The sequence below is a fragment of the Diaporthe citri genome, assembly GCF_014595645.1.
Source record: "Diaporthe citri strain NFHF-8-4 chromosome Unknown scaffold_3, whole genome shotgun sequence".
In the NCBI taxonomy this organism is placed as follows: domain Eukaryota; kingdom Fungi; phylum Ascomycota; class Sordariomycetes; order Diaporthales; family Diaporthaceae; genus Diaporthe; species Diaporthe citri.
Genome location: NW_025064848.1, coordinates 5,806,526 through 5,830,161, shown reverse-complemented (window position 1 = coordinate 5,830,161; position 23,636 = coordinate 5,806,526). Strand labels below are relative to the sequence as shown.

Sequence of the window (23,636 nt, the reverse complement as noted above, 5' to 3'; positions counted from 1 at the left end):
ACTAATAGCTTGTAGCCCGGTGAGCGTAGCTCGATAATAATAAAATGCCCGAGTCTTCTAGCTGAAATATGGCGGCTTATCTTCTTCGTTGGTGAATTTGACGTATACCGAAGCTTTTGGAGTACCTAGGACTATCCTACTATGGCCAGTATCTGTCGTTCTTGTACCTTGTTTCGTGACCTGGTCTGTCCTAGGCTCTACTGTAATTTTGAATCCTATGTCTTTACCGACGAGTGGTATCTTTTTAGTGTGGCTAAACTCGTAGGGACGATCTGTATAAATCTTCACCTGGTCTCTCTGGTCTGGCACGTAAAGATCTAGGGAGTCTGCGATATGTTTCTAGAGCCGTGAATGACGGCGACTGACGACCCTGATTATCCTATGGCGTTGGTTCTGATTAATAAGGCGGTCGAGCTAGGTATGGAATTCAAATACTATGAGGTCTATACAAATAGGTACGGTGGGAATGTAGGATTCGATCTCGTCGTACTTCTGTTGGCCTAATTTCCTATGATGGACTTACTTAATCTCGCCTGGTTTGATACTTATATAATAGCTCGTATGCCAGAGCCGCACGGCGGCTGGCCTTGGACACAATCGCGTAAGTAACGTCTCATATAACTTTGCCTTCGTGCTGTCCCAGGTCCGTGAAACTGAGGCCTTTTCTTACCCCTGTCATCTTTAAGGCATGAGCAATTAATGAAGTTTGCAGTTAGAAACATGCACTTGAGGCCTTGCAGCACCGCCGACCCCACCAAATTTCGGCAGCTGTCTTCTGCTTCTCCCCGCTACTCGCTGAGTCGCGTTATGCCGCTACTATGTCGTGCAAGAAAGCTGGAAAGGGTTTTGTTCTTCGGCAGCTCTGGTCCATATCTGGCCTTGCCGGTCGAGAACTTGCTGGAGGTGAACCTCATCAACTGTCACTTCGTCGAGTCCGAGCTTCGCAATCCCCTCCAGCACTGCAGACGTCTTCGGAAATGCGTCTGCGCCGGCGGGGCCAAGGCGTGCGAGGTTATCGAGGCCCTCGAGCCAGCCCACAGCAGCCTCGAGGTCCTAGGTATGGACCTCCGCCGTTGGGCTGGTCCTCGCGGTCTGAGGATCCCGTCCCTGGAACAGTTCGTTGCCCTCAAGGTCTTGTATATTGACCTGATTTGCGTCTGGGACTGGCGGTCGGGGAACAACACGGATTCCCCGCCCAGCCCAGACATGCTGTTCACCACTTTGTTGCCCGAGTCGATCGAGGAGGTTGCACTGTTCGGCATGGGCTCCAATGCTGCAGCCTATGGGTTCGAGGTGGAAGCACATGTCAAAAGGCTGGCCTCGGACAGAAAAGAGAAGGGCAGGTTTCAGCAGCTGAAACAGTTGCGTGGTCAAGGGTTCTGGCCCTTTGGGTACGACGTGGATCCGAGGTCGGTAGCAAATGATGATATTGTACCCCGTATCACCGCATTGAATGACGCAAAGACCGTATTGGGGGACAATGGAGTTGAAGTCATCTTCGATGCAGAAGGGGACTCGGATCTGGAATTTGGCAACATCATATCATTTTGCTAGATGGGCCGACTACACTCATGGAATTCACAAGCCCAAAAAATAAACAGGAACAACAGACAAGGCCTCACATTGCTCATCAGAGCACTGGGATATGTTACCCTTGGTTGGGCTCTACTTAGAAGGAAGCGCGGCCATGCAGTCTCATTCGAGGGACCGTACATGGGGACAACCACCGCCCATATTGCTCAAATCCTTGGCCGGCATGGACGGTTATGATGATTTGAACAAGAGATGCCCTTCAAATCAAGGCGACTCGAGCCAGTATATGAGCAAGTCATTCTCAGTACACTGAATTGCATACGTCAGAGTTGTGTCCACAGTCTGGGTACCGAAATCACACGTCGTTTCCTGGAAGAACTTTAGATGGCGCCTAGCTCCCCATCCTAGGGACCTGAGTTTAGCAATGCTGAAACTTGTCTACATTGCTTTCCACCGAGGTACCTAAGTATACTATTGATCTCAATATCCTAGGATTCGACTTCGTGGGCCCTATAGAGAGCCTCCCAATCACTGGCTGATTTCCCGACAGAAATCAGAAGGTGGCGTGACAAAGATCTTGGTAAATTGTGTCACACTGAACCTTCCGTTCGAAGGTGTCACCCTCCCCCCCCCCCAACAGAAAAACAAACGAATAGTCAACATGGACCCCGGGTCTCTGCCAGCGTACTCGCACGCGAAGGATTGCTGAAGCAAGCAGTATCCCATAAGATCACTAATGTTATCAATTAGGGCCGAGGCAACGTCAAGACACCCTTCTAACCCCCCACCGCGCGGCGGCTTCCCCCTGCCTTATCCTGCACCACCACCACCACCTCCTCCTCCCTCTCCGTTCCGAGGACGTGTCCCCTCCCTCCCATCAGACGGTGATATAAGATTCATGAGAGCCCGCACCCTTTCGTCTTGGAGACGTTGTCGCCGCATAGGCGACGGCGTGAAGAGGTCCGAGTCGGGCGGGTCGGGCGGCTGGATAAGCACGTCGCCGTGGGCGGCAGGATGGTCGCCGGGCTCGACCCTGCGGCCCATCTCCTCATCCATGCCCCGATTGCGGGGCGACCCGGGCGCTTCGAGCCGCATGAACCCGTTCCTCTCGTATGCTCTTGCTATGGCCAGGATCTGTGTTGTGTAGTTCATTCGACCCCTGCCGCTCGGATCGTTCCAAGTCATGTCGTACGGCGGCCTGAGCGCCCCGGGCACAAGGAGAACGGACAGTGGGCGGTCGAGGTTGTATGCTTCCCACGTGGACTGTTAGCTCTGCCAGCAGCGGTCTGTGACATATCACTCTCCGAACTTTGGGTCTGGGTTTAACTTACGCTCCGGTAGTGTGCCGCCAGTCATCAATCTGAAAAACAACTCAAAACCCTGGTCGATGATGCGCTGACCCGTCAACTGGGACACGGGTGTGGTTAGATGATCGGACTAATATGGGCTGGAGATGGCTGGGGATCGACGGTGAGATGCGGAGTGTGAATCAAACGGGCGGGCACGAACTTCCTTAGTTATCCAAATCAAAGGTATGTAGAGAAGGTCAGCGTTGCCACCGAGCATCGCCCAAGGTGCGGCAAAGTGTTCTCGGACTGGCTCCCACGGGAGCAGATGTTCATTCCGGTCCCGCGGTCGGTCGGGGGATGGGCTGAAGACTTGGAGGAAAAAGCTCTTCATCTCAGCCATGTCACCACGCGATGTGGAATCGTCGTCCAGGAGCATGTACTCCCAATCATCTGTCGTCCGTTCCACGTGCCAGGAGTTAATGATGCCGATGAACTCCTCCTGCTGCCCATGCCGCGTCAGGAACATCTCCCCGTAGTACCCCATCCGGCCCGCGTAAGTCACATCCGTGTGGACCTGCAGCGACATGCGCAGGGTAGCCCTTTCCCCTGACCGGTGGAGCACGATGTCCGACGTGCCTCGTGCCTCGGCGATGACTACGCAGTTGGAATCTCTTCGCTCATCTGTTCTGCCGCGCGTCGTGGGCATGTCACTATCTGCACGCACGTAAGGGCCATGCAGGGGCCGGGCGGGCAGCGACGCAGGGTTGACGCCGACGGGGTCCTGCGGACCACCCCGGCACCCGGGCGGGCAGTAGCAGCCCTTGAAATCATTCCTGACCCTCCGGAGCTTGTCCTTCATCCGCCGTTCGCGAAGGAAGAGGGCCCACCTGTCAGTGCCCCCTGGAGCGGCGGCCATGGTCAGACGAAACTGGAGTATCCGTGCACGAGTCCTTACAGGTGGAAGGAGTCAATGAAATGATTTGGTGCGGTTAACAGTTTGCGCTTGCAAGCACAGCGAATCGGACTGTGACCAAGGGATCGATTTTCAACGAAATAAGCTGCTTCGTCCTCTCTGCGACCAGTGGTATGTTAAAAGTTTTGTTGTGGTCCTTCGATATTGCGACAGTGTACTGTACCAAGATATGACGGCTCGTGGGCCCATTTGGATGAATGGATCAAATTTACCAAAGAATCTTCATGTCCTGAGTAGAAAAAGTTGCTAGATCAGTTGGTTGCACACAATGCCGCCGCATGCGGCATCAACATGAACAAAGCATAGCAGCAGCAGCAACCATACCCGCTCAGCAAGCTAAAGGTAAAATAATACGATTCATGAAAGAAACAAAGTAATGGACTGCTAAACAAGTCTCCTAGGCAACCCATGAAATGTCATGAAAGAGCCACCAATTAAATAGCACTCTACGCCGCGGCGCCATAGCGATAGGAAGCACTAAAAGGTCAGAAATGTTCAAAACGCTCTGATCGGTACATTGCAGTATTGCACTTCACGCGTGCTTTTTTATGTAGCTCGAGAGTAACGGAAAGTGAAAACTCGGGAAGTTTGTCAACTGAAGCTATAAGCACGCAAATGTATTAAAGCTGAGAGACTCATGCTCTTCCCATGGCTCCAAAGTTAAACCCGAATTATGGAGTATTCTCCCCAATGTACTCCGGTCTGGGTTCCTTCATGTAGTCATCTGGCAACTCGTCTGGAACTGGCTCCTATTCGTGCACGGTGGTGTTAGCCATGGGCTCACCGACTATTGCATACCGATTTTGACTTTTGAAGTCAGCAGCGTTCTTACCTGGTGTTCAACGGCCCATTTGCTGATATCATCAAAGTTCTTGCACTTGTGCTTGGTGTTGAAATCCGGGAAGGCGGTGGGGCTGTCCTGGTCGAACCAGACTTGACCGAGAACCCCGGTGTCGGTGTTGCACATCAACGTCTGGCGGATGGTATCCAAGCAATGCGCTGCAACAAACTTTCAGTATGGTGGCTATGTTCTCGGTGATAGGGAACATACAGATGTGTTTCTCGACAATCACATCGTCGTTCACGAATGCACCCGTGCCCATCTCCTTATAGTAGTCATAATTGAAGTACAAGCCTTGGCGAACGAGGTTCTGTCGGAATATTAGCCTCCTAAATTTGATACGCCTTTTTGTTCCCACGAAAACGGGTACATTCTTACCAAACAGTGCAAGTGATGCATGCCTTCCACATTTACGAAGAAGCCACCACCGTACTTGTCCGCCCGCTGGACATGAGCATCGGTCAGCCCACTCTTGAGTCCTTGCTCTCTGGAAATGATGCCAGCTCGAGCTGTGCGAAGACATGTGTTAGCCATTCCTGCGAAGTGAGGATGCTGGGTGGTATATCGTACAATTGACACCGAGTGCGTCCCAGGCGTCATCAACCGCAGGAGATCCCCTCTGTCTGTAGATAGTCTCCTCCAGGAACGAGCCGTTGTAGTGGACAACGTCGTATTTAATGCCCACTTCCTTGAGCAGGGGAGCTGTCATGTCTGTGTTAGAACCATCTGTCCGAAAAAATATGTCATTCTTCGAAGACTGGACTCACAGTACTGTGTCGTGTAGGAGGAACAGACCGCGTCAAGGTTCCGCTTGCCGTAGTAGAAGCCAAAACAGCCGCTGGCGATGTTGCACGCTAATGCCAAGAGAACCGCAACGACGGTGCACTTCCACGATGCCGCGCGAGACCTGGAACAGTCTTTAGGAGGCACAAAGTCGTCGACATCGGCCTCGGAGCAGTTGCTGTGTCTGCGCTTCGTCAGGGGCTGCGACTCAGTTGGATAGTCCTCATGCATCACGGGCTCGTATTCTCGACTCTTCCGATCCATGGTGAAGATTGCGAAGACGGTGAAAGTGAAGTGAGGAGGTGTGAGGGGGGATTGCGGTTGACCGGTTTTCCGATGGTATCAAGGGAGGGCCGATTCTGACCGACGCCGAATGGGGGTCAGTCAGATGGCTCCCACGGCCAGCCTCTTGAGTAAGAGAAATACCAATTAATGAATAACGGGGACGACACTGCCGAGCCCTGCCGAGCGAGGCTGCATTCGGACATCGAAAGTTTGGTTGATACGGTCAGATGCTCTAATCGATACGAGAAGACATTCCATCCCGCGCAGGTCGAAAGCTTCGCTCTCTTCAGCCGCAGACGCCAAGACTGGGGTATCAGTCGTGGTGGAACAAAGGGATGAGCAGCTGCGATTGCATCATGTCTTGTGGCTAGCGAGCTTTGACCAATGGTGAGCTCGGTGTCTCATGAGCTTGACAAGCTCTTAGAGCATGCTGTTAGACTCTTTCTGACCATGGGGCACGGCCCTTGTACGGTGATGTGCATGTGCTATCATGGTGAGATCGGCCCGCTTTCGGGACCTTGACAATGCCCGTGTTTTGTGCACTGTTTATCCATTAGATGCACTGATAATGATGTGCACGTATCTTTCTTGAAACGGCGGTATTAGGGTTTGTGTCCTGGAACCTCCTGACACGTGAAACGTCTGACAGCGAGAATTTCTCAACTGGCAGTGCGAGCACATGGCCGTTCTTCGAATAACAATACGAGGTCATGACAGAACGCTGCCGTTTTGAACAAATCAAAAAGCAGCAGCGCACAATTATGACCTTAGCTAGGCTACCAAACTTTGAGTAATGGCCATTATGTTGGCCAATTGGGTCACTGGAGAACGAGTTGGTGGTTGCAGAACTACTGCTGGCGCTGGTCGATATTCAAAGCCAGCCATGCTGCAACCTTTCGGAACTGGCCATCTCTCATGGTATGGCTTGGCTGGCGTTTTCACGTTCGTGACAGCTATGGCTCACCAATACCCGGAAAGGTGTGAGAAGTCAAGCTAGGGGACTGAAGATGCCAATTACTAATAGATTGGACTATAAAGGGCCCTAGGCAAGGAACGATTGGCAGTTGGGGGGACGTAGATAGCGCAGAATCTAGCTTTTTGGCCGACGACGGGCAAACGCCTCAAACATAAAGACAATCTGACTGGACTGACAAAAGACCTAGTAAATAAGGTTGCCATACTAAGCTATAGACTATGTCAGAGCTAGGCTTGATGTAAGTGTCGTTAAGCTTAGTATGACAGCTTGGCCTACCTATATTCTGACATTTCGTACTGGCACTGAGCTCTATTCAGCTCTGACCTCTCGCTAGAAGAAAGAACATCTCATACACCAGAAGCAAGCTATGGGCTCCCACTGAGCAAGCTGAGGAAATTGTATCATTCACGTACCTAATGAGGCCTTACTGTCATCCCGAAGAGGGTTCTCCCCATGTGAGATCGTACCTTACCTAGGTAGGGGTTCAGCTCCAAGCAGACAAAGAACCTGGCAACCATCGCTACATGACGCGATGACCGAGACCGGGGCACGCCCCATACGATGTCCAAGCATCCAGCTCGGTGCCGACTCGTGATTTGCAAGACGCGGAGAACTGGTCATTCTCCCGGTAGCTGGATGGTTGGGAGCAATAAGTTATCTGTGGGCCCTGAGCTCTATATAAGACGTCACTTGTGCCCACCTATCCAGATCTCGAGTTCAGAAGACCATCAACCGATCCCCTACCCTAGAACAACCAACAGCCAAGAAGCAAGCACTTCGTCACCATGAAGCCTTCCACTCTACTCCTCTCCATCCTGCCTCTGGCAATTGCGGCCCCGCTCGCGGAGCCCGAGCCCGTCGCCGACATCGAAGCTCGTCAAAAGTACAGCTCGTACGGTGACAAGAACGGTGGCTACGGAACCTAGTGAGTTATTTGTCTTTCTCTCTCCCTCACATGTTCGAATGCTCTGACGACAACGCACCACTCTCTACTCCCTGGCGTCACATCCCCCTTTCTTAGAGAGCTTGCCTACTAATACACGAGTCCGTATAGCAACAACTACGGGGGCCCTCCTCCTCCTCCTCCCCCCCGCCCCCCCTCCACCACCAAAGCCTGTTCCTCCTCCTCCTCCACCACCCCCACCTCCACCTCCTCCCAAGGTTGTCCTGCCGCCGCCTCCTCCCCCGCCTCCCCCGCCGCCACCGCCCAAGGCTGGTTACGGCTCATACGGCGACAAGAACGGAGGCTACGGCAAATACGGCAGCTACGGCGCCTACAAGAAGGACTTGACCGATGTCCTCGCCGCAGCCGCCTACTACCTGGAGTGATCTCGCAGGTGTTCCACCTGAGATTGAGATACACCCCAGTGCGACCAAGAGCCTCCTCGCAGTAACCATGTGGCCGATGGGCGGGACAAAGCAAGGACATCAGGGTGTGGGGTGCCTACCATTCATAGCTGGATGTCTCATCATTCCGGCACCAATTTTAATTAATCCGAGATGGTTTGGGTAATTGGAACAGATTCCCATAGTGGTCACTTGAGACACCAAAGCTCAACAGAGAAGCAACTCTATAAATATATTCATTCATTTAGTCATTTCTGCTCCTGGAAGATCTTATGTAATCGACGATCGTAGATTTAAATGTTGAGTCTTACGTGCCACGTATTATAAACTTTCGTAATGTTGGCCGTCTTAGTAGCGAGGCATGGGGCATTTTCCAGATGACAAGGCAGAGATTTATCACGAGACACCACAAACCTTTTCCAATACTTTTAATTCCATGGTCCCGATGTATGAAAGAAAGGAAACCAATCCTGCGCTGATCTCTTCTAAGGGCGATTTAGACCGATGAGACGCCGGACCTGAAAGGAAAAGAAATCCCAGAGCCTCTCGTACGGGTCGACATCCATGATGCGAACACCATCTACCACAGCTCCATTTCTCTTAGAGTAAAATTCTTGGATAACCCGGTTGTCCTCATCGGAGAAATCCAGGTAACTTGAGTGCACCCCCGTGCGCATGATAGTGTTGCAGTCCCCGTCGCGTGTGCCCGGCCACAGGAAGGACCGCTCACGCAACTCGACGGCGCTGGACCCGGCGTTGTAGTGGCGCAGGCCTAGGATATGTGCGAACTCGTGGCCGAAGATCTTGGGTATGTGGGCGCGGTTGTGGTCAAACACCCAGCGGACGGACGCGAGAGACGAGACGCCCAGCTGCCAGCGATCGGGCTGGTCTCCGGGGAAGAAGCCCTGGGCGAGAGTGACGAAGGGGAGGTTGGGGTCGTAGCAGATGTTGAAGACTTTGTAGCGCGGATCCGTGGTGTAGGCGAAGGCGATCCCCAGGTTCTGCTCCCTTATGTCCTCGGCTGCCTCGATTGCGGCGTCTCTGAGGCAATCCATGACATCAACATCGATCCTTGCGGACGTGAAGCTGTCCATGTCCATGCCGAAGTAGATCGTACCGCCGCGTGGCATTAGGCGTTGTACCACGCCTTCGGGGAACTCATCCAGTCGGGTATGCCGCGTGGCACTCGATGACGATGGCGAGCCTCTCCAGTATGCTCCCGTTGGCGGGGACTTCTCTTTGGTAGTGCTGAAGTCTGCGGCAAGCTCATCCTCATCCATAGCTTCCAACAGCATGCCGATGGCGGCTAGCTCAGCCTCGTCCATGGTAGCAATTAGAGTATTGATAGCAGCAGGCTTTGGCTCGTGCATGTCGGCCAATATTATGCCAATGACGGCCTTCAGCTTGCCCACGGCGGCCATGAAGGGTCCAGGTGCCGGAGCAGACCTTGTGCAATGCAGAAGAGTACTCGTATTGAAGCCCTGAAGGTGGCTTCCGGCGGCCCCATCTTGGAGCGATCCGGATTCCTCGGCTCGTTGGATGACGTTTCTAGCAACAGAAGTGCTCTTCTCAGGGTGAATGAGCACCATTTTCGAGATCAAATCCCCGTTGGGCTGGGTGCCACTGGAACCCCCTGCGCCAGGTCCACGCGTTCCATCCCCGTCAGGCCTGAAATGGTGATAGTGGCGGCCCGGCCCGTCTCTTTGCTCGAGCTTGATAGCAAGTGGATCCTTGTTAGGGCAGGCCTTGGTAAAACCAGCCGTTGCATCAACAACCTCGTCATGAGTGAACGCTTGCCCACTGAGAAGGATGTCCGAAGCTCTGTTCGCTACGCTATTGTACGATCCCTTGTGTAGATGAACATCGTACAGGTCTTGGCTCAGCTTGTCGAAACCGAGCATTGAGTCACAGACAAGGCCTCCACGGACATCGTCATCGTCGTTGCTTGTGACCCCATTCTGCTCCGTAACCCGAGACGTGCCATGATGGCTGATGATGGACTCGATGGCGTCCAAGTGTCCAGCGGAACTGCCAGTGGAGCTGCAGATATCCAGGCCCTCGTCACGGTTGAGCTCGGGGTTAATAGGGGAAGTGCAGGTGGGTTGATCAAACTCCAGAAGGCGCAAGGAGTCGTGACCAACGATCACGGGTCGTTGCAATGTAATCAGGGCAGCTTCCGCCGCGTGCATCCTTTGATGTATTGGAGCTGTGGTACTACAACCCATTGTGGGTAGTGTGGTTGGTCGGCGCTGTACGGCAACAATTGCGGGTCGTTTATGCAGCTTCCGAAAGAAACACCAAGCTAGCTTCCTGGAAGATGTATAAAAGGTAGAGCAGGACAGTAACGAGATACAAACTTTGTGTCCGGTAATTACACGGGATGAAAGTGCCGTCTTTGGAGATTTGGTGGGGGGGGGCGAGGAGAATCTGGTTGAGCTGGATGACACCGCCGATGCTTTAAAGAATAGACGACTGAAGATTGTTTTCCGAATAGTTTTGAGAGCGCAGCAGGTCCGACGATCCGAGATTTGAGCCGTCAATGTGGCTCAAGAATGGGCTCTGAGTTATGATGCACGAGATTGAGTGAAGGTGAAGAAACAATAAACCATGGCAGGCTGCCAGATATATACACTTCTTTGACCATCGATCTGCACTATAGCGCCAATGGAGCATTGCAACCCCCATCGTGTCACCATGGCTGATGAGGCATGCGGGCGGGCGGTGCGAGTTGGCGTGCATCACCCATCACACGCAGCCTCGACTAGCTTGACGTTGTTCAGCTTACTCCTCTGTCCCGGGGTTTCCTCAAGCATCCGGTGCGACTTCGGATATCGCCCGCGGCTGTCGAGCTAGGATCCCTTAGCGGGGAGTGCGATTGCCAGGGTGCCCACGGGACTCCGTGAGATAGCAAGGAGCAACACGTCAGATTTGTTCGGGCGCAGGCTTTGCTGCTTTCAACACTTATAAAAGTATTTCAAGACGCCTTTAAAGGCGAAGCGAGGATGGGAAGCGGGCGCGCCTACCTCTCCGGCCTGGGGCGTCACTAAATTCAACCACAGCCGACCAGTCTCGGTCGATACATGTGATGCCATATCCGTTACATAGGACGGATAAGTTACGCATTCGCAGTTCATTATACATGCTGCGCACAAATGATCCCGACAGCAGAGACAAGTGGGACCTCCTCCCACTGGTTTTCCACCCTTGCAACTCCCGTCAACGGTACGAGTTTCTCTTGGCATGCAGTCAGCAGCGCCGAACGGCAGACAGTGACAACTCTGTAACTGATCTGCAGGTTGTCCTGGCCCAGGTCACCCCTGTTTAAAAAAAACCTCGAGGCAAAAGTGTATTTGTCTGTCCCCTGCTGAGCATTATGTAATCCCACCTTTGAGCCCCAGGTCTGCAACGTCTTTTCCTGGACTAAGGACTTTCTGCTCCTGTCAACAATAAACCAAAAACTAAGTCCCAGCCGATACCTGTGATGCTATATCAGATAAATAGACCAGACAAGTTGCTCCCTCTCTTTGCTACCTTACTCGCGCCAAACGGTATTGTCCCAGACAATGCTAAATCTTGGTCAATATATGGCACGCCACGTCAGGTCCCGATATTATGTTCAGCTGGTGGTGGTCAAAGGTTTCAACTGCTCTAGATTGGGTCTAGGCGTCCCTCAACATCAATGATAGCTTAGCAAGTGTATATCATGCTCACTGTCTAGGCTAGAGCCCACACAGTTGAGCTTCATAGCTACGGATATACCTCATTAGGCTAAAGTGGACACGCTTAGATCCAATTTTTGCCTTCCGTTTGATTTTATTAGGCGGGAACATCTATAAATACGTCATCTTGAACGTGATAATGCTTGAGTCTGATTCAGACCGGCGACGTGTCACGCGTGAAGTTACATGTATCGGTTGCATTTCAAAGTCGAGTAGAAAATCGCAGAATATGAGAACGAGAAAACAGAAGTCAAATTGAGATGCATCTCCAATACGGTCTAGTCTGTTACTAGGAAACAAAGATTCGTCCACATTGCTTCACTCTGTTTCTGACTACGATGAAGTCCCGCCACGGGGTAGACTGGAATCTTTTGCGGTTAATGTCTGCCCTCACGTGGGCCAGGTCGGTTGACTGGTCGGTAGTAGTTAAGAACAGATCCACCAATCACACCTCCTCAACCTGCATCTGAGCCTAAAGGGCGCTAGAAATCATGCCAGGGTCTATTTCACTGAAACGGGTAGTGCGGCATTGGCACTTGAGGCGCATTCATTTTCCAAGTGATTGCTATGGTGCATTTCAGAGGACGACGGTTATTGAACGATGATAAAATCAATCATTATATATAACACGAGCTCCACGCATGGAAAAACACTTCGAATTGCAAGGTGCGTGGGCGGTTGCATTCACTTCACACTCAGGTCAGAACAACACACAATCTAGCTCCCCTGTGAAGCCGCCTCCTGTTCAAGTCGCAAATCGGTGTGCTTAGACTACTGGTGACCCTCGAGTATGAGATTGTCCTCTTCGAGATCATCAGGGCTTGTGTACAGCCCATGGGAGCCCTGGAAGTGGGCCTGGCTACCCCAAGCGCCCTTGAGGATTCCGTATTTGGGATCGTGGGTGGAAGGTGGATGACGAAGTCAAAATGTGGGCTGGCGTATTAGCTGCATCGGCTCAGCCGGAGCCGGAGCGGATCTCCTTTGGGTTGGTACTCACGTCGGGCATGATCTTTGGTGTCCGTATCGCTAATAGTTTAGATGAAATACTCCCTGAACACAGCGAAAATGACAGAGTCGAGACATTAATTTTCCAGATACATGGCCGCCTATTATGGGGAGACGAGGGATGGACATGAGTAGTGTGTCAGGGCCATGTTTTGTTGACTACCGAGCCCGTGTTGAGATTTGAGACCGAGCCCAAGGGAGGCATTGTGGCAGGTTACCATAGTATGAGATCCGAAACCTAATCACTCCGATTCATATGTCGCTAGCTACCGACGACCTTGCTGTTTGGAGCAGTCCCGGACCAAGACGCAGCGAAGTGTTCAGCTGGCAGCGAAATCCGCATGTAAACATCGTTGTGCACTACATGCTTGATGAAATATCTCTATAGGGCAAGCTGCATGGCGTCTAAGATACTGACTCGGGGAATAGCGTCATCAAGAACCAGGTCAAGTCACCCCTTGCCTGAGCCTAACTGAAGCTCCTGCCTTAGTCATGAACCGACGATTCTGGATGTCCAGACATCCCCACTATACCCCTCATCTCTGGCCCCGGCCCATTTCCCGATCTCGTCTCCCCAGTCTTCCCATCCCGTCTGCCTCCTCCACGATCACGCGCAGATCCGTGCATGCATGAGTGCCATGGCCGACCCAATAGAGTGGTACCCGGCCCGCATCCTCCAGGCCCGGGCCGAAGGAGATGACGGGCCCAACACCCCGGGCAGCCCCAACTCGTTCGCCCTCATCATCCTCAACCAGCCACTCAGGGACGTGTCAACCCTGAAGAAGCTGTGGAAGAATTGTAAACAGGACGTCCCTTGCATTCTCATTCCCTGCTGATGCACTGCCAGCAACCTTGCGAGTCGCAGCAGATGGCGGCGCCAATCGTCTCCTCGACGTTTGTAAAAATGACGACGACGGCAAATCTTTCGTGAGATTCTCTCAGCTTTACTCACCTTCAGATGTCTCATCGAGTACTCACGCCACGCAGGATAACCTCGACGCTATAGTAGGGGACCTGGACTCTCTCACAAACCAAGCACGGCAATACTTCACCACACGAGCCAAGCCGACCAAGGTTATCCATGACCCAGATCAGTACTCAACAGACTTCGCCAAGACCGTCAAGTGGATACGCGCATCGTCGGCCCCTTCGCCAGAGGACACAGGCGCCTCAATTCCCGACATCGTCGCCATGGGCGGTCTTGGCGGGCGCGTGGACCAGGGCCTGAGCCAGCTGCACCACCTGTACCTGTTCCAGACGTCCCCAGACTACGCCGAGGGCCGGCTGTTCCTCGTGAGCGGCGAGTCGATCACGTTCCTGCTCAAGGGTGGGAGGAGGCATCGGATCCACGTGCGAGAGAGGGACGGGCGAGAGAGGGACGGGAAGGGAGAAAGGAGGGACGACGTGTTTGACAAGTACGTGGGCATCGTTCCCGTCAAGGAGCCGAGCGTCATCTCGTTGAGGGGGTTCGAGTGGGACGTGACGGACTGGGAGACCGAGTTTGGCGGCCAGATGAGCACGAGCAACCACGTCCTGCCCGAGACGGAGGTGGTCGAGGTTGAGACGACGAGGGACGTGTTGTTCACCATCGCGCTGAAGAGGTAGCTGGCTAGACTACAGAAACTACAGCCAGCAGCAACGACGTCGACATCCGACCGCATATGCACCGCATTCACACTGGCATCGTTTTCACCCCATCTCTTCGCGCCCTATACTCAAAACTTGTAAACCTCCCAGAACTACCCCAGAGCAGGTATCGGCCCCTCTGCCTGCTTGGGACAAATGGTATTTACCAGGGCTAGAATGGCAGGGAATACTACTAGCCGAGGGTTCACGGAAACTCGCTGGTTCGAGCCGTCCTGGTAGTATGGTGGACGCAATGAAATCTCCACCGCAAAGGGCGCCCTCTGGGTGCTAACAGAGATGTAGGCGCTGGTTGCCGAACTCTTTTGTCTTTTTTTGGTCGTCATGACCTTTCGCCGGTCCGAGATACTCTTGCGAGAATGGCATGATGAGGATAGCATCGTAATGACAACGGGATAGGTGATGCGTGACCTACTACACTGCAAGCAAGCAAGCCAGCACTCGAGGCCAAGGACCATGTTTCTCTCAGGACGTAGACGCGCAACAGGCTCAGAAAGTCGCCTCATTCCATTCCCATAGATGATGCCAGCTATTCTCAAGCCTAACCCAAACGCCATGCTCATGCAGGTTTAAAGTACGACACGAATCCCGAAGGGAAAACCCAGCCAGCCCTCCCCAGCCACGGCAGACCGCCCCAGTTCCATCCAAATCACCGCAGGAAGTGCAGACACAACCAGCAAAACAAAAAGAATACCACAACGCCCGCCCAGAAGATCCACTTGTCCTCCCTCGCCCGCCGCTCAATCATGCGGATCGTGTCCCCAGACACCCCGAGCGTGTTGGCGACCGAGTAAAGCCTCTTCTGCGTGCCCTTGAGCATCTCGCGCTGCGTGCCCAGGTCCCCGAGCACCGCCTGCCCGCGCGCGATGTACTCGTCCAGCGCCGAGTTGGTGCTGGCGAAGAAGTTCTGCTCCCGCAGCGCGTGGTCCTCGCGCGTCACGTCGTTGCTGCCCATCCCGTACCCGCCACCGCTGCTACTGCTTCCTCCCACCCCGGCCCCGCCGCTCGTGTTGCGCACATGGCCCCCGCCACCGTACCCGCCGTATGAACTGGACGTCGCGGCGCCCGAGCTGGCAGCGTACGGGTTCTCGGGCGTGGCGGCGTAGGGCCGGCGGCCGAGGAGCTCGCCGCGGTCCTGGGTGTGCAGCGCCTCGTCGCGCGCGGTCTTGAGGGACTCGAACTCCCTGCGGTAGTCGGACAGCTCTGTGCGGAAGTTGCGTATGCGCTCGAGGGCCTTCTCCTGCTTGGCCGGGTTGAGCTCCTGCTTCGCGAGGGAGTTGTACTCGTCGATGGTGCGCTGGAAGGCGGTCAGGGAGGCGCTGAGGGACCCCAGCGCGGCGGGGCTTATCTGGGCGGCCGACGGGGGCGCATTTGGGTCGGATGAGGGGTGGCTGGAGAGGTTGGCTAGGTCTTTGCGGATCGAGGTGCTCTGCTTGAGAGCGCCGTTGAAGGTTGTGTTCTGTAAGCGGGTGTCAGCTTAGGCTTCTAGGAGCAGGTGCCATGGAGTTGAGGAGCTCACCATGATGACTCTGTCGATGCTATACGGTCATGAGAGCAAGGAAAGCGGAAGAACAGTAGCCACGATGACAGTTTGTGTTGAATGGGTGTTGCCTTGCTTTGATTGCTGGTCTAATTGAGCGACGATCTGGCATTTCGAATTGCCAGCTAAGCTCCCAGCCTAATATTTGACCGCCTGCCCAGACCAGTGGCCGACCTCGGCAGATCTGACTGGGGCAGGAACGGCTGACAGGGGTACCCCGTCCTACTGCACCTCCCTCAAAACCGACGATGTCGTGATCCTGATTGTCTCGTCAGTCACTGATGCATTCAACATATCACGCTCCAGATCGTCCGTCATCTTGAAGTCGCCCTCGCAATCACATACATTATTTCCGTAACACAGCCACACTTTTAAAAAGTTCGAAAACGTTATAGCGGAGCCGCCTGTGGCTTGACTGCGCTTCTGCACGGCTCTGCATACCTCTGCAGACGCAATCCTTTCATTAAAGTGTGGCTTGATTCGTGTAAAGATGCCGCGGGCCCATCCCGCAGGGTGGGCTCGCGGCCTCGCGGATTCATCACATAGATCCCGTGGCTGCGAAGCAGACACCCGAGGCAAAGCTCGTTATACCATAGTAGGAGAAGCCTACATTCAGGTTCCTTGTTTTTATCCCATACATTAGACTATCACTACCTCTCCTGGAACCGGGACAGTAGTGCTAGCCATAAGGCGGGTCGGTACCGTGGGCCTGGCTTTGGGCGTTAGCAACATAACGCCAACCAGACAGCAGGCCCGCCCGTGTACAGCTATTATTCTGGCAGAGGTCGCCAGGATCCTAGCATATAGCACGTGGTAACAGTCTCGTAAAGTTAATCGATTTCGAAAGGGGACGAGCTAGCTTCGGTGTATGTTGGTGCCAGAGGGGTGGTCGAGGTGATTTATACACTGAGCGTCACTGAGTGTGGGTGAGGTGTGGGCGGATTAGAGGTGTGTCGCTGACTAACCCGGTTAGGACACACCGGGCACAAACTTACGGAAGACTACCTAGGTAGTACTCCGTACTAGGCAAAATCTATGGATGGCAGTGGTTCGAACCAAAAGGCAGGGCAATTTACTAGTAGAGACCACACAAGAGGAAGTGGGGATTCATGTTAATCCGCCGTAATAGTGAGTACAATTAGTCAGTAACGTGGTATGCATTTCAGAGTCTCCAGACGGGAGAGATTTGTGCACTGAGATACAGTAAAGCTAAACATAAGCTTGAATGAACGTGTTATTCTATGAGCTCTGGTACTCTGCCGGTATAAATTTCGGAGATAGCTATGTAGCGATTGTTGATTCCCACCTGTCACTCTTCCAAATTTTTACTTAACGAGCGGCATCTGTGGGCGATATTGACAGTCCTGCTGTCTAGTCAGTCCACCTTCATCAACCCCCTCTTGTGCAGCAAGAAGTGTTACACGCAAAAACAGCTGCTAGTGCGCGTTGCACTGGCTTCCCCTATAGTATCAAAAGACCTATAAGTCCACGACCAGTCAGAAAATTCCCTTCTTCTTAATCCGTTCGAAAGTTTACTCAGAAGGCTGCTCACATTATATCAGGACCATCTGGATTGTAGGCCCTAAGGTGGGGTAGTACGCCGGTTCGCAGCCTGGCAATTGGGGCAGAGACCTGGCCGCCGCACTGGGAACAGGATAGGCGCAAGGTTTCGAGGACGATTGCATTTCCCATTCACCATGTATTGGCAGTCTTGGCGGAGCACTCGTCCCGTCGGGTTCCCCGGTGGGTGGTGCTGACACGCTTGGTACGTGATAACATTGTAGGCACACATCGTGTCTTTTCAGAGGGTTTGGAAGGTGTAAAAAAATGATCCAAGGGAGAAGACGATGATGATGCAGCTGAACTTGTAAATAAATGCCTTCCTGAAGACTTGAAGAATAGATAGAATGGAATAAGACTGTGGGTGATGAAACAAGATTGTGAGTGACGGGGAAACAGGCGCTTTCTATTTATACTGTCTCGGAGGTTACTCTGAAGTGGGAATCAGCATCTGAGGCCCAACAGCCACCACTTTCAAGGCGCGACCTCGAAAATAGCAAAATTGGTTGGGTGCGGCTGTTGGCCACACGTCGGCCACATGTTGACCATCTGTGCAGACGAGGTGCTATTCTAAGGGGTTGTTGGGCTCCTGAGACCTTTTCTGGTAGGCTCACCCAAGGCTAGACGCACTCAGACATGCACCGCTACAACAGAACTCTCAGAGCTCAGACTTCGCTTGAACCATTTTTCTGTGAGGATCATTCCCACACCACAAGCATGAAGGCCGGCCCGAACAGAGACTGCTCCGGGATAGACAATGTCCAGTGTAGACTTGGATTGGCTGAACACAGCTTCTCGTCTACCAGTGGACCAAGGTACCGGTATATTTTTAGAATCCTGTCTACTAAAGCGACCTGCTCGTGGGCGCGGTGACCCGGGATGCTTAAGAGGATCCATTCTGAGCTGAAATCGAATCTTGAAATGAAACGTCCAGGGATATCAAGTGGGCCCGACCTTGGTCGTGGCGTGGCACGTATTCTGTTGGTTGTGGTGTGGCACGTATCCCGTTGGTTGGCGCGTCGCATTCCTGTGCATCGTGGCAGAGACAACCCACTGCCTTCGCAACCTGGAGAAGGCGGGCGAACACTGTAAACGAAGACTTCCAGGGAATCTCATGCGCTTTCTTGACCCTGGTATTTTCAGCGCAAGCATCGTCTTGTGTAAAAAATAATTCTCGGATCCGTTGGGCGCGGTGGCCGTGGAGTGCTGGAATCGCAAGATGGTAAGGCATATAAATAACTTTAGCGCGCAAGCGCATACCGCGGCTATCAAGCTTGGCCAACCAGAATGGATGCTGTGTTGGTGGTCCGTGCCTGGGTATGGTGCGCGACTTTAGTATAAATACCCTGCAGTTCGAGCATCACCTCATCTACTTTGATGGACTGAGCAACGTCAAGTGCTTCATCATCTCCCAGGGGCTTCCAAGTGACGATGAACGAAACAATGATACGGTGGCATGAGACACACTGTCGTCGCCCTGAAATTGTGACGATTGACAGCTTACCGTACTGCAATAACTGTCATGCCCTGGCACCACCTCCGGCTGAAGCGGCACCTAACATCTCGGAACGGGTTCCACAAACGAAGCCACAGCCAACTGGTGATGACCGCCCGAGCTTATGGTGGCCACCACAGATTCAATTTCTCGACCAGAATGCCCCTGCTCAGCTCACTCGGGCGAGTCTGCCTCTGGATGGACCACAACGAAGACATCATGCCGTCGCGCCGGCCGTCCCCGAGAATGAAGATCACAACCCTTTGTACAACACCCTAGAAGTCAACGAGATCAGACTCCTCCACCTGAACTGCGGAGAACCCGAGGAGGCTCTGCATGGCGAATACCAGATCGTACGGAATATGGATTTCGAGGAGGCTGGCGCGCATGAACCCGGCTACGACTGTCTCTCATACGTGCATGCGGAAACTCCAGGTGAAATTAAGTGCACCGAGGTCATATACCTCGGAGAATTTTGGGACATGCTCTGCATCTCAAAGACGTGTGCAGAAGCACTACGGCACATGAGACACCAGAAAGGCCCCCAGAGAGTCCTATGGGTGGATTCCATCTGTATCAACCAACACGACCAAGGGGAGAAGTCAAGCCAAGTCAGATTGATGGCAAACATCTTTTCACGCGCTCGTCAAGTCGTCGCGTACCTTGGGCCTCCTTGCCAGACCAGCAGTGCCGCACTCCGCTGGCTTCGATTCATTGATCACTCGCAGAGACTCAAGTCGACACAAACTTCGAGAAAGAGGAAATACGGCGATGCGGACTTTGAACCCGAGCCCCACTCGTCCGAAGGCTTTACTGCATTTAGGGCCTTTCTGGGTGGGTCCTACTTCCAAAGGATGTGGACAGTCCTGGAGTTCATTGTCGCCCAGTCAGTGACCCTCCAGTGCGGAAGCGACACAGCCCCTTGGCCATTGGCCGGACTGTCCCAGCATGAGGCCATTTTGCCAGACTGGATGGCATACCGCGAAAGAAGAGCCACAATATGCGAGCAGGACCTTCTTCCCCTGCTCAAATGCACTGCCACCAACAAATGCGATGACCCCAGGGACAGGATTTTCTCAATTCTAGGTCTGATCCGAAGATGGGATGTCAGCGCTATTCTTCCATCGTACGAGCTTTCGGTTGAAGAAGTATTCATCGGAATTACTGCATACATCATAAAAAAGCACAATGCTTTGAGTACCATACTGCCTTTGGCCAGCACAATGAGCCCACTCAAGGGAGGCCTCAAGTTGCCAAGCTGGGTTCCGAACTGGAACAACCAGGCAATATATACAGGTCATGAAATTCCAGAAAGATCAATCCCGAACGCCATCACAGAAGATGCTTTGGCGAATGTCCAGGCACGGTGGCAGTTCAAGTCTGCCGAGGCTGCTCCCGAAGTTCATAGGGCCAATGGGTTTCTTCAAGTCCAGGCTATCTTATTGTCGTCCTCTGTTCAACCTTTCTTCAAGCTCATTCAGCAAGATGGAAACATCTCAATAACACTTGAATCCCTCTTTCACCCATTCAGCGCAAGTTGGGGTTTGTGTAGAGAAGGGATCAACACCGAGAACAATGACCAGCTGGCGTTCGTTGCCGGCAGATTTGTGATCGTCAGGCTCACTAGTGACCAAAATCAGTATTACGATCTTGTACAGACGCTAGGCGAGGACATCATATACTCCTTCCCTCATTCGGTCGCAGGTATCAACGAGATAGATTTTGGAGACGAAGATGAACACGACGAAATTCTCGAACGTTTGCAGCGCAATATGTTCACTTCCACTACAGGCCAACCCAACAACAACTCCATAACAAGTCGCCGCATCACGCCCATGAACACTGCGACCCAAGAGCAGCTTTTTGACTTGTGTTCAGCCGTGTTCGGAGATTCAGAGCCAGATCGTCCAGCAGGCACGGATGGCACGTCGGTTCAGACGTCTGAGGCTTCTCGTGCTCGATTCCTGAAAGTTCGGAGCCGATTGCTTGACGTTGCCCTCTACAGCCGAATGGGATGCTTCCGGGAAGGCAGAAAGCTATTTCAAGACTTCACGTACTGGATTGATAGATTTCGCTGTTGCAAATCTGAGGCGTTGGCATCCATAGCCTCCCCCGGTCACAAGCTGGAGACTTCTTTAGGGTCGGTTTCTCCCGGTCTGAGTGACCAGGCTATCGCTTGGACTGAGAGTTGGTGCCTGGGAGATACCATGGCAAAGCTAGATCTTGGGCATTGTGAGTCTTCAGTTTCGACTGTCATCAAATGGCTACAGTCTACGGAACGGCTACTTGCATTCCTGTCGTCCAACGGCTTTGCAGCAAAGCCGACGCCGAATAGCGGTCTACCGGGCACTGAACTTGGGAAGACATGGCTCCTTCACTGGGCAAGCTTCTTAGCGGACACCATCGCGAATTCTGAAAGCTCGCCAAATCTGACACCTGATGAGTTCATCATTTCGGCCGTCTTAAGGCACGCCATCGACCTTGCAAAGGTCGCCGCCACTCGCATACCTGACTTTGAAGGGATCGGCCTTGCCAGACTAACACGAATTATGGGAGAAAGACAAGCGATTTCTGAGAACATCCGAGTCCTGGAATGGGTCCAACATGCGTTCTGGACGGCTGACATTGGCCATTTGAGCGATTTCGATCAGGACATGGTCGTCAGGTTGGAGATGTGGCCACTTGGTCTTGACCTTGACCGAGAAAAGACTATGGTTATTATGTAACTAAGCCTTTATGTGGCGGTTACTGGGGGGTCAGTCACCAGAGGGTCAGTTAATGGAGGGTTACGTGACCTCCGTACATCTTTAAATAGGGTGCCCAGGGCCCCTTCTGCACTCAGAATTTAACAATGCGCCCACTTCGAATACAAATAATCGCATATTTGCCAGACCCAGTCCTTCCTACCACACTTTATGTGATTGTAGTTGAACAGAGAAAGGAAAAGAACAGAGCAAGAAATAGAATATCACCGTTCTCAAATGGTGTTACTTCGATGTTCAAATGCCAGGTTTTCTGATATATATCCTGGCTCCTGCAAAGTTCTGATCGTCCAGCTTTCCAGTGTCTTCATATTCCCTCTGAATCAAGTCACGTAAACGAGGAGATTCTGGATCACCTCTGAATTTCGCATTAAAGGTTAGCCTTGGGACTCTCACAGGGAAGCATTTGTTAACTCACAACCTAGCCTCAAGCTCCTCAATGCTTGTCCAAGTTCGAGAGAAGAACCGCTCAGACCAAGTACTAAGCAATTCCTGCTCTTCGCGAACCTTATCGCAGATAAAAACAGCCGGCCTTGCAAGGTCTGTAACAACTTGTCTTACTGGGATATCAGGTCCAAAGGATAAGACTATACTCTCGTCACTGACTTCTAGAAAAGCCCGAGGATCCTCTAGAACTGTAATTCCTAGTTCTTGAAGGAGTTCCTTATCAATTTCTGTATACATAGGGTCCTGAGCAAAGCATTGAATGCCCAAGCTAGCTTGAAGGCTTTGCAAGCTATCCCTAATGGTTAGCATGAGAGCATGCTGTAGGATGCTATGTTGGCTGTCGCTGGTTGAGATTGTACCATTGCCGAAAGCGATAATACGGGAGACTGAGTTGATAGGTAGTGTTCGAAGAATAGTCTCGACATGCTTGCAATCTTCACTACTTTGCCAGGTCTGAAAGCCGTTCTTGAAAGCCTCTCGTACCTCTTCCAGCGGATTAGTTCGTAATGGTGGTAGTAACTGGTTGGTCCTAGGGTCTCTGATTCGTGCAAAATAGCAAATTTGAAGTGGACATAATGCTTGTCTAGGGTAGAACTCTCTTGGGTCTGCGCATATAGTAATTAATTGTTGATATGGTCGGTAGTATAGGAATGGGGCTGTCCTGTATGTATAGAATAAAATTATTAATCAGAAGACTTTCAGAGATATAATAAGGGGTATAATAGGAGTAAAGTTGAAAGGAAAATAATAGATCATTACATTATGACTTCCTGCCCCCCATAATTTGAGTGAATAGTTCCGGTTTCAACTTCAATCTCCACAGTCTTGCCGTTAACTGTTGGAATTAGAAACTTCAGGAACTCAGCTGGTTCGCCGTTATTGATCTTCAAGTTCGTTTCATCGATTTGGTGAACTAGGTTTCGGATAGCGCTTCGTGAGAAACACGGTACGCCATTTTGGTAGAGTGTGCGTATTTCTGACTGAGTCTGTAATCTCTCCGCCTCTTTGTCGTTCAGTTCCTCCTCCGTTAACAAATATCTTGTAAGATCATCCTTGCCGAGATAGAGATAGAGTGCCATCTCCTCCTGGGACTCGGCTGGACTCTTGGGGCATGGGCCTTGCTGGTCTTCTAATTCTGAGCCCATGGTACTGAGTCTGATCACGTCTCCCGCAGAATGAGGAACGGAGGAAAGTAGCTTGGTGATTGAATCCTGAGCTCGGAGTGTAACAAGTGGTCGTATTGGATGTTGATGTGATGGCTGCGACACTACCTTTTAGGCAGGAGCTGTTGCATAACAATGAGGATAACCGGTAACCTATGATAATCTGTACCTGGACCATTCGGAGGATTCTCAGGGGATTGAAGAGCCTGGATGTGAGAAAGGCCAATACAATAGCAAAAGAGTGCAGTAGGTGTTTGTTGATGATCAATCAATA

General features: G+C 52.3%; 8 protein-coding genes across 8 annotated transcripts; 4 read left to right on the top strand and 4 right to left on the bottom strand.

Annotated features, from left to right (window-relative positions):
- Window positions 1-807: 807 nt before the first annotated feature.
- Window positions 808-1,554, top strand: INS49_009127 (uncharacterized protein; the record flags this gene model as incomplete). Its single annotated transcript, XM_043169864.1, has 1 exon — window positions 808-1,554. One exon carries the CDS (start codon window positions 808-810, stop codon window positions 1,552-1,554), a length of 747 nt encoding a protein of 248 aa, XP_043027544.1.
- A 789-nt stretch (window positions 1,555-2,343) lies between these two features.
- INS49_009126 (uncharacterized protein) lies at window positions 2,344-3,738 on the bottom strand (the record flags this gene model as incomplete). Its single annotated transcript, XM_043169863.1, has 3 exons — window positions 2,344-2,783; window positions 2,865-2,940; window positions 3,043-3,738. 3 exons carry the CDS (start codon window positions 3,736-3,738, stop codon window positions 2,344-2,346), a joined length of 1,212 nt encoding a protein of 403 aa, XP_043027543.1.
- Window positions 3,739-4,466: 728 nt separating this feature from the next.
- On the bottom strand, window positions 4,467-5,683 carry INS49_009125 (uncharacterized protein; the record flags this gene model as incomplete). The annotated part of the gene is made up of 6 exons (XM_043169862.1): window positions 4,467-4,544; window positions 4,628-4,794; window positions 4,847-4,946; window positions 5,015-5,145; window positions 5,207-5,338; window positions 5,404-5,683. 6 exons carry the CDS (start codon window positions 5,681-5,683, stop codon window positions 4,467-4,469), a joined length of 888 nt encoding a protein of 295 aa, XP_043027542.1.
- Window positions 5,684-7,465: 1,782 nt separating this feature from the next.
- INS49_009124 (uncharacterized protein) lies at window positions 7,466-8,009 on the top strand (the record flags this gene model as incomplete). Its single annotated transcript, XM_043169861.1, has 2 exons — window positions 7,466-7,605; window positions 7,706-8,009. The coding sequence occupies 2 exons, from the start codon at window positions 7,466-7,468 to the stop codon at window positions 8,007-8,009; spliced, it is 444 nt and encodes a 147-aa protein (XP_043027541.1).
- Window positions 8,010-8,512: 503 nt separating this feature from the next.
- Window positions 8,513-10,216, bottom strand: INS49_009123 (uncharacterized protein; the record flags this gene model as incomplete). The annotated part of the gene is made up of 1 exon (XM_043169860.1): window positions 8,513-10,216. The coding sequence occupies one exon, from the start codon at window positions 10,214-10,216 to the stop codon at window positions 8,513-8,515; it is 1,704 nt and encodes a 567-aa protein (XP_043027540.1).
- Window positions 10,217-13,380: 3,164 nt separating this feature from the next.
- On the top strand, window positions 13,381-14,356 carry INS49_009122 (uncharacterized protein; the record flags this gene model as incomplete). The annotated part of the gene is made up of 2 exons (XM_043169859.1): window positions 13,381-13,549; window positions 13,599-14,356. The coding sequence occupies 2 exons, from the start codon at window positions 13,381-13,383 to the stop codon at window positions 14,354-14,356; spliced, it is 927 nt and encodes a 308-aa protein (XP_043027539.1).
- Window positions 14,357-15,044: 688 nt separating this feature from the next.
- Window positions 15,045-15,917, bottom strand: INS49_009121 (uncharacterized protein; the record flags this gene model as incomplete). The annotated part of the gene is made up of 2 exons (XM_043169858.1): window positions 15,045-15,854; window positions 15,915-15,917. The coding sequence occupies 2 exons, from the start codon at window positions 15,915-15,917 to the stop codon at window positions 15,045-15,047; spliced, it is 813 nt and encodes a 270-aa protein (XP_043027538.1).
- Window positions 15,918-18,938: 3,021 nt separating this feature from the next.
- On the top strand, window positions 18,939-21,716 carry INS49_009120 (uncharacterized protein; the record flags this gene model as incomplete). Its single annotated transcript, XM_043169857.1, has 1 exon — window positions 18,939-21,716. The coding sequence occupies one exon, from the start codon at window positions 18,939-18,941 to the stop codon at window positions 21,714-21,716; it is 2,778 nt and encodes a 925-aa protein (XP_043027537.1).
- Between the last annotated feature and the right edge of the window lie 1,920 nt (window positions 21,717-23,636).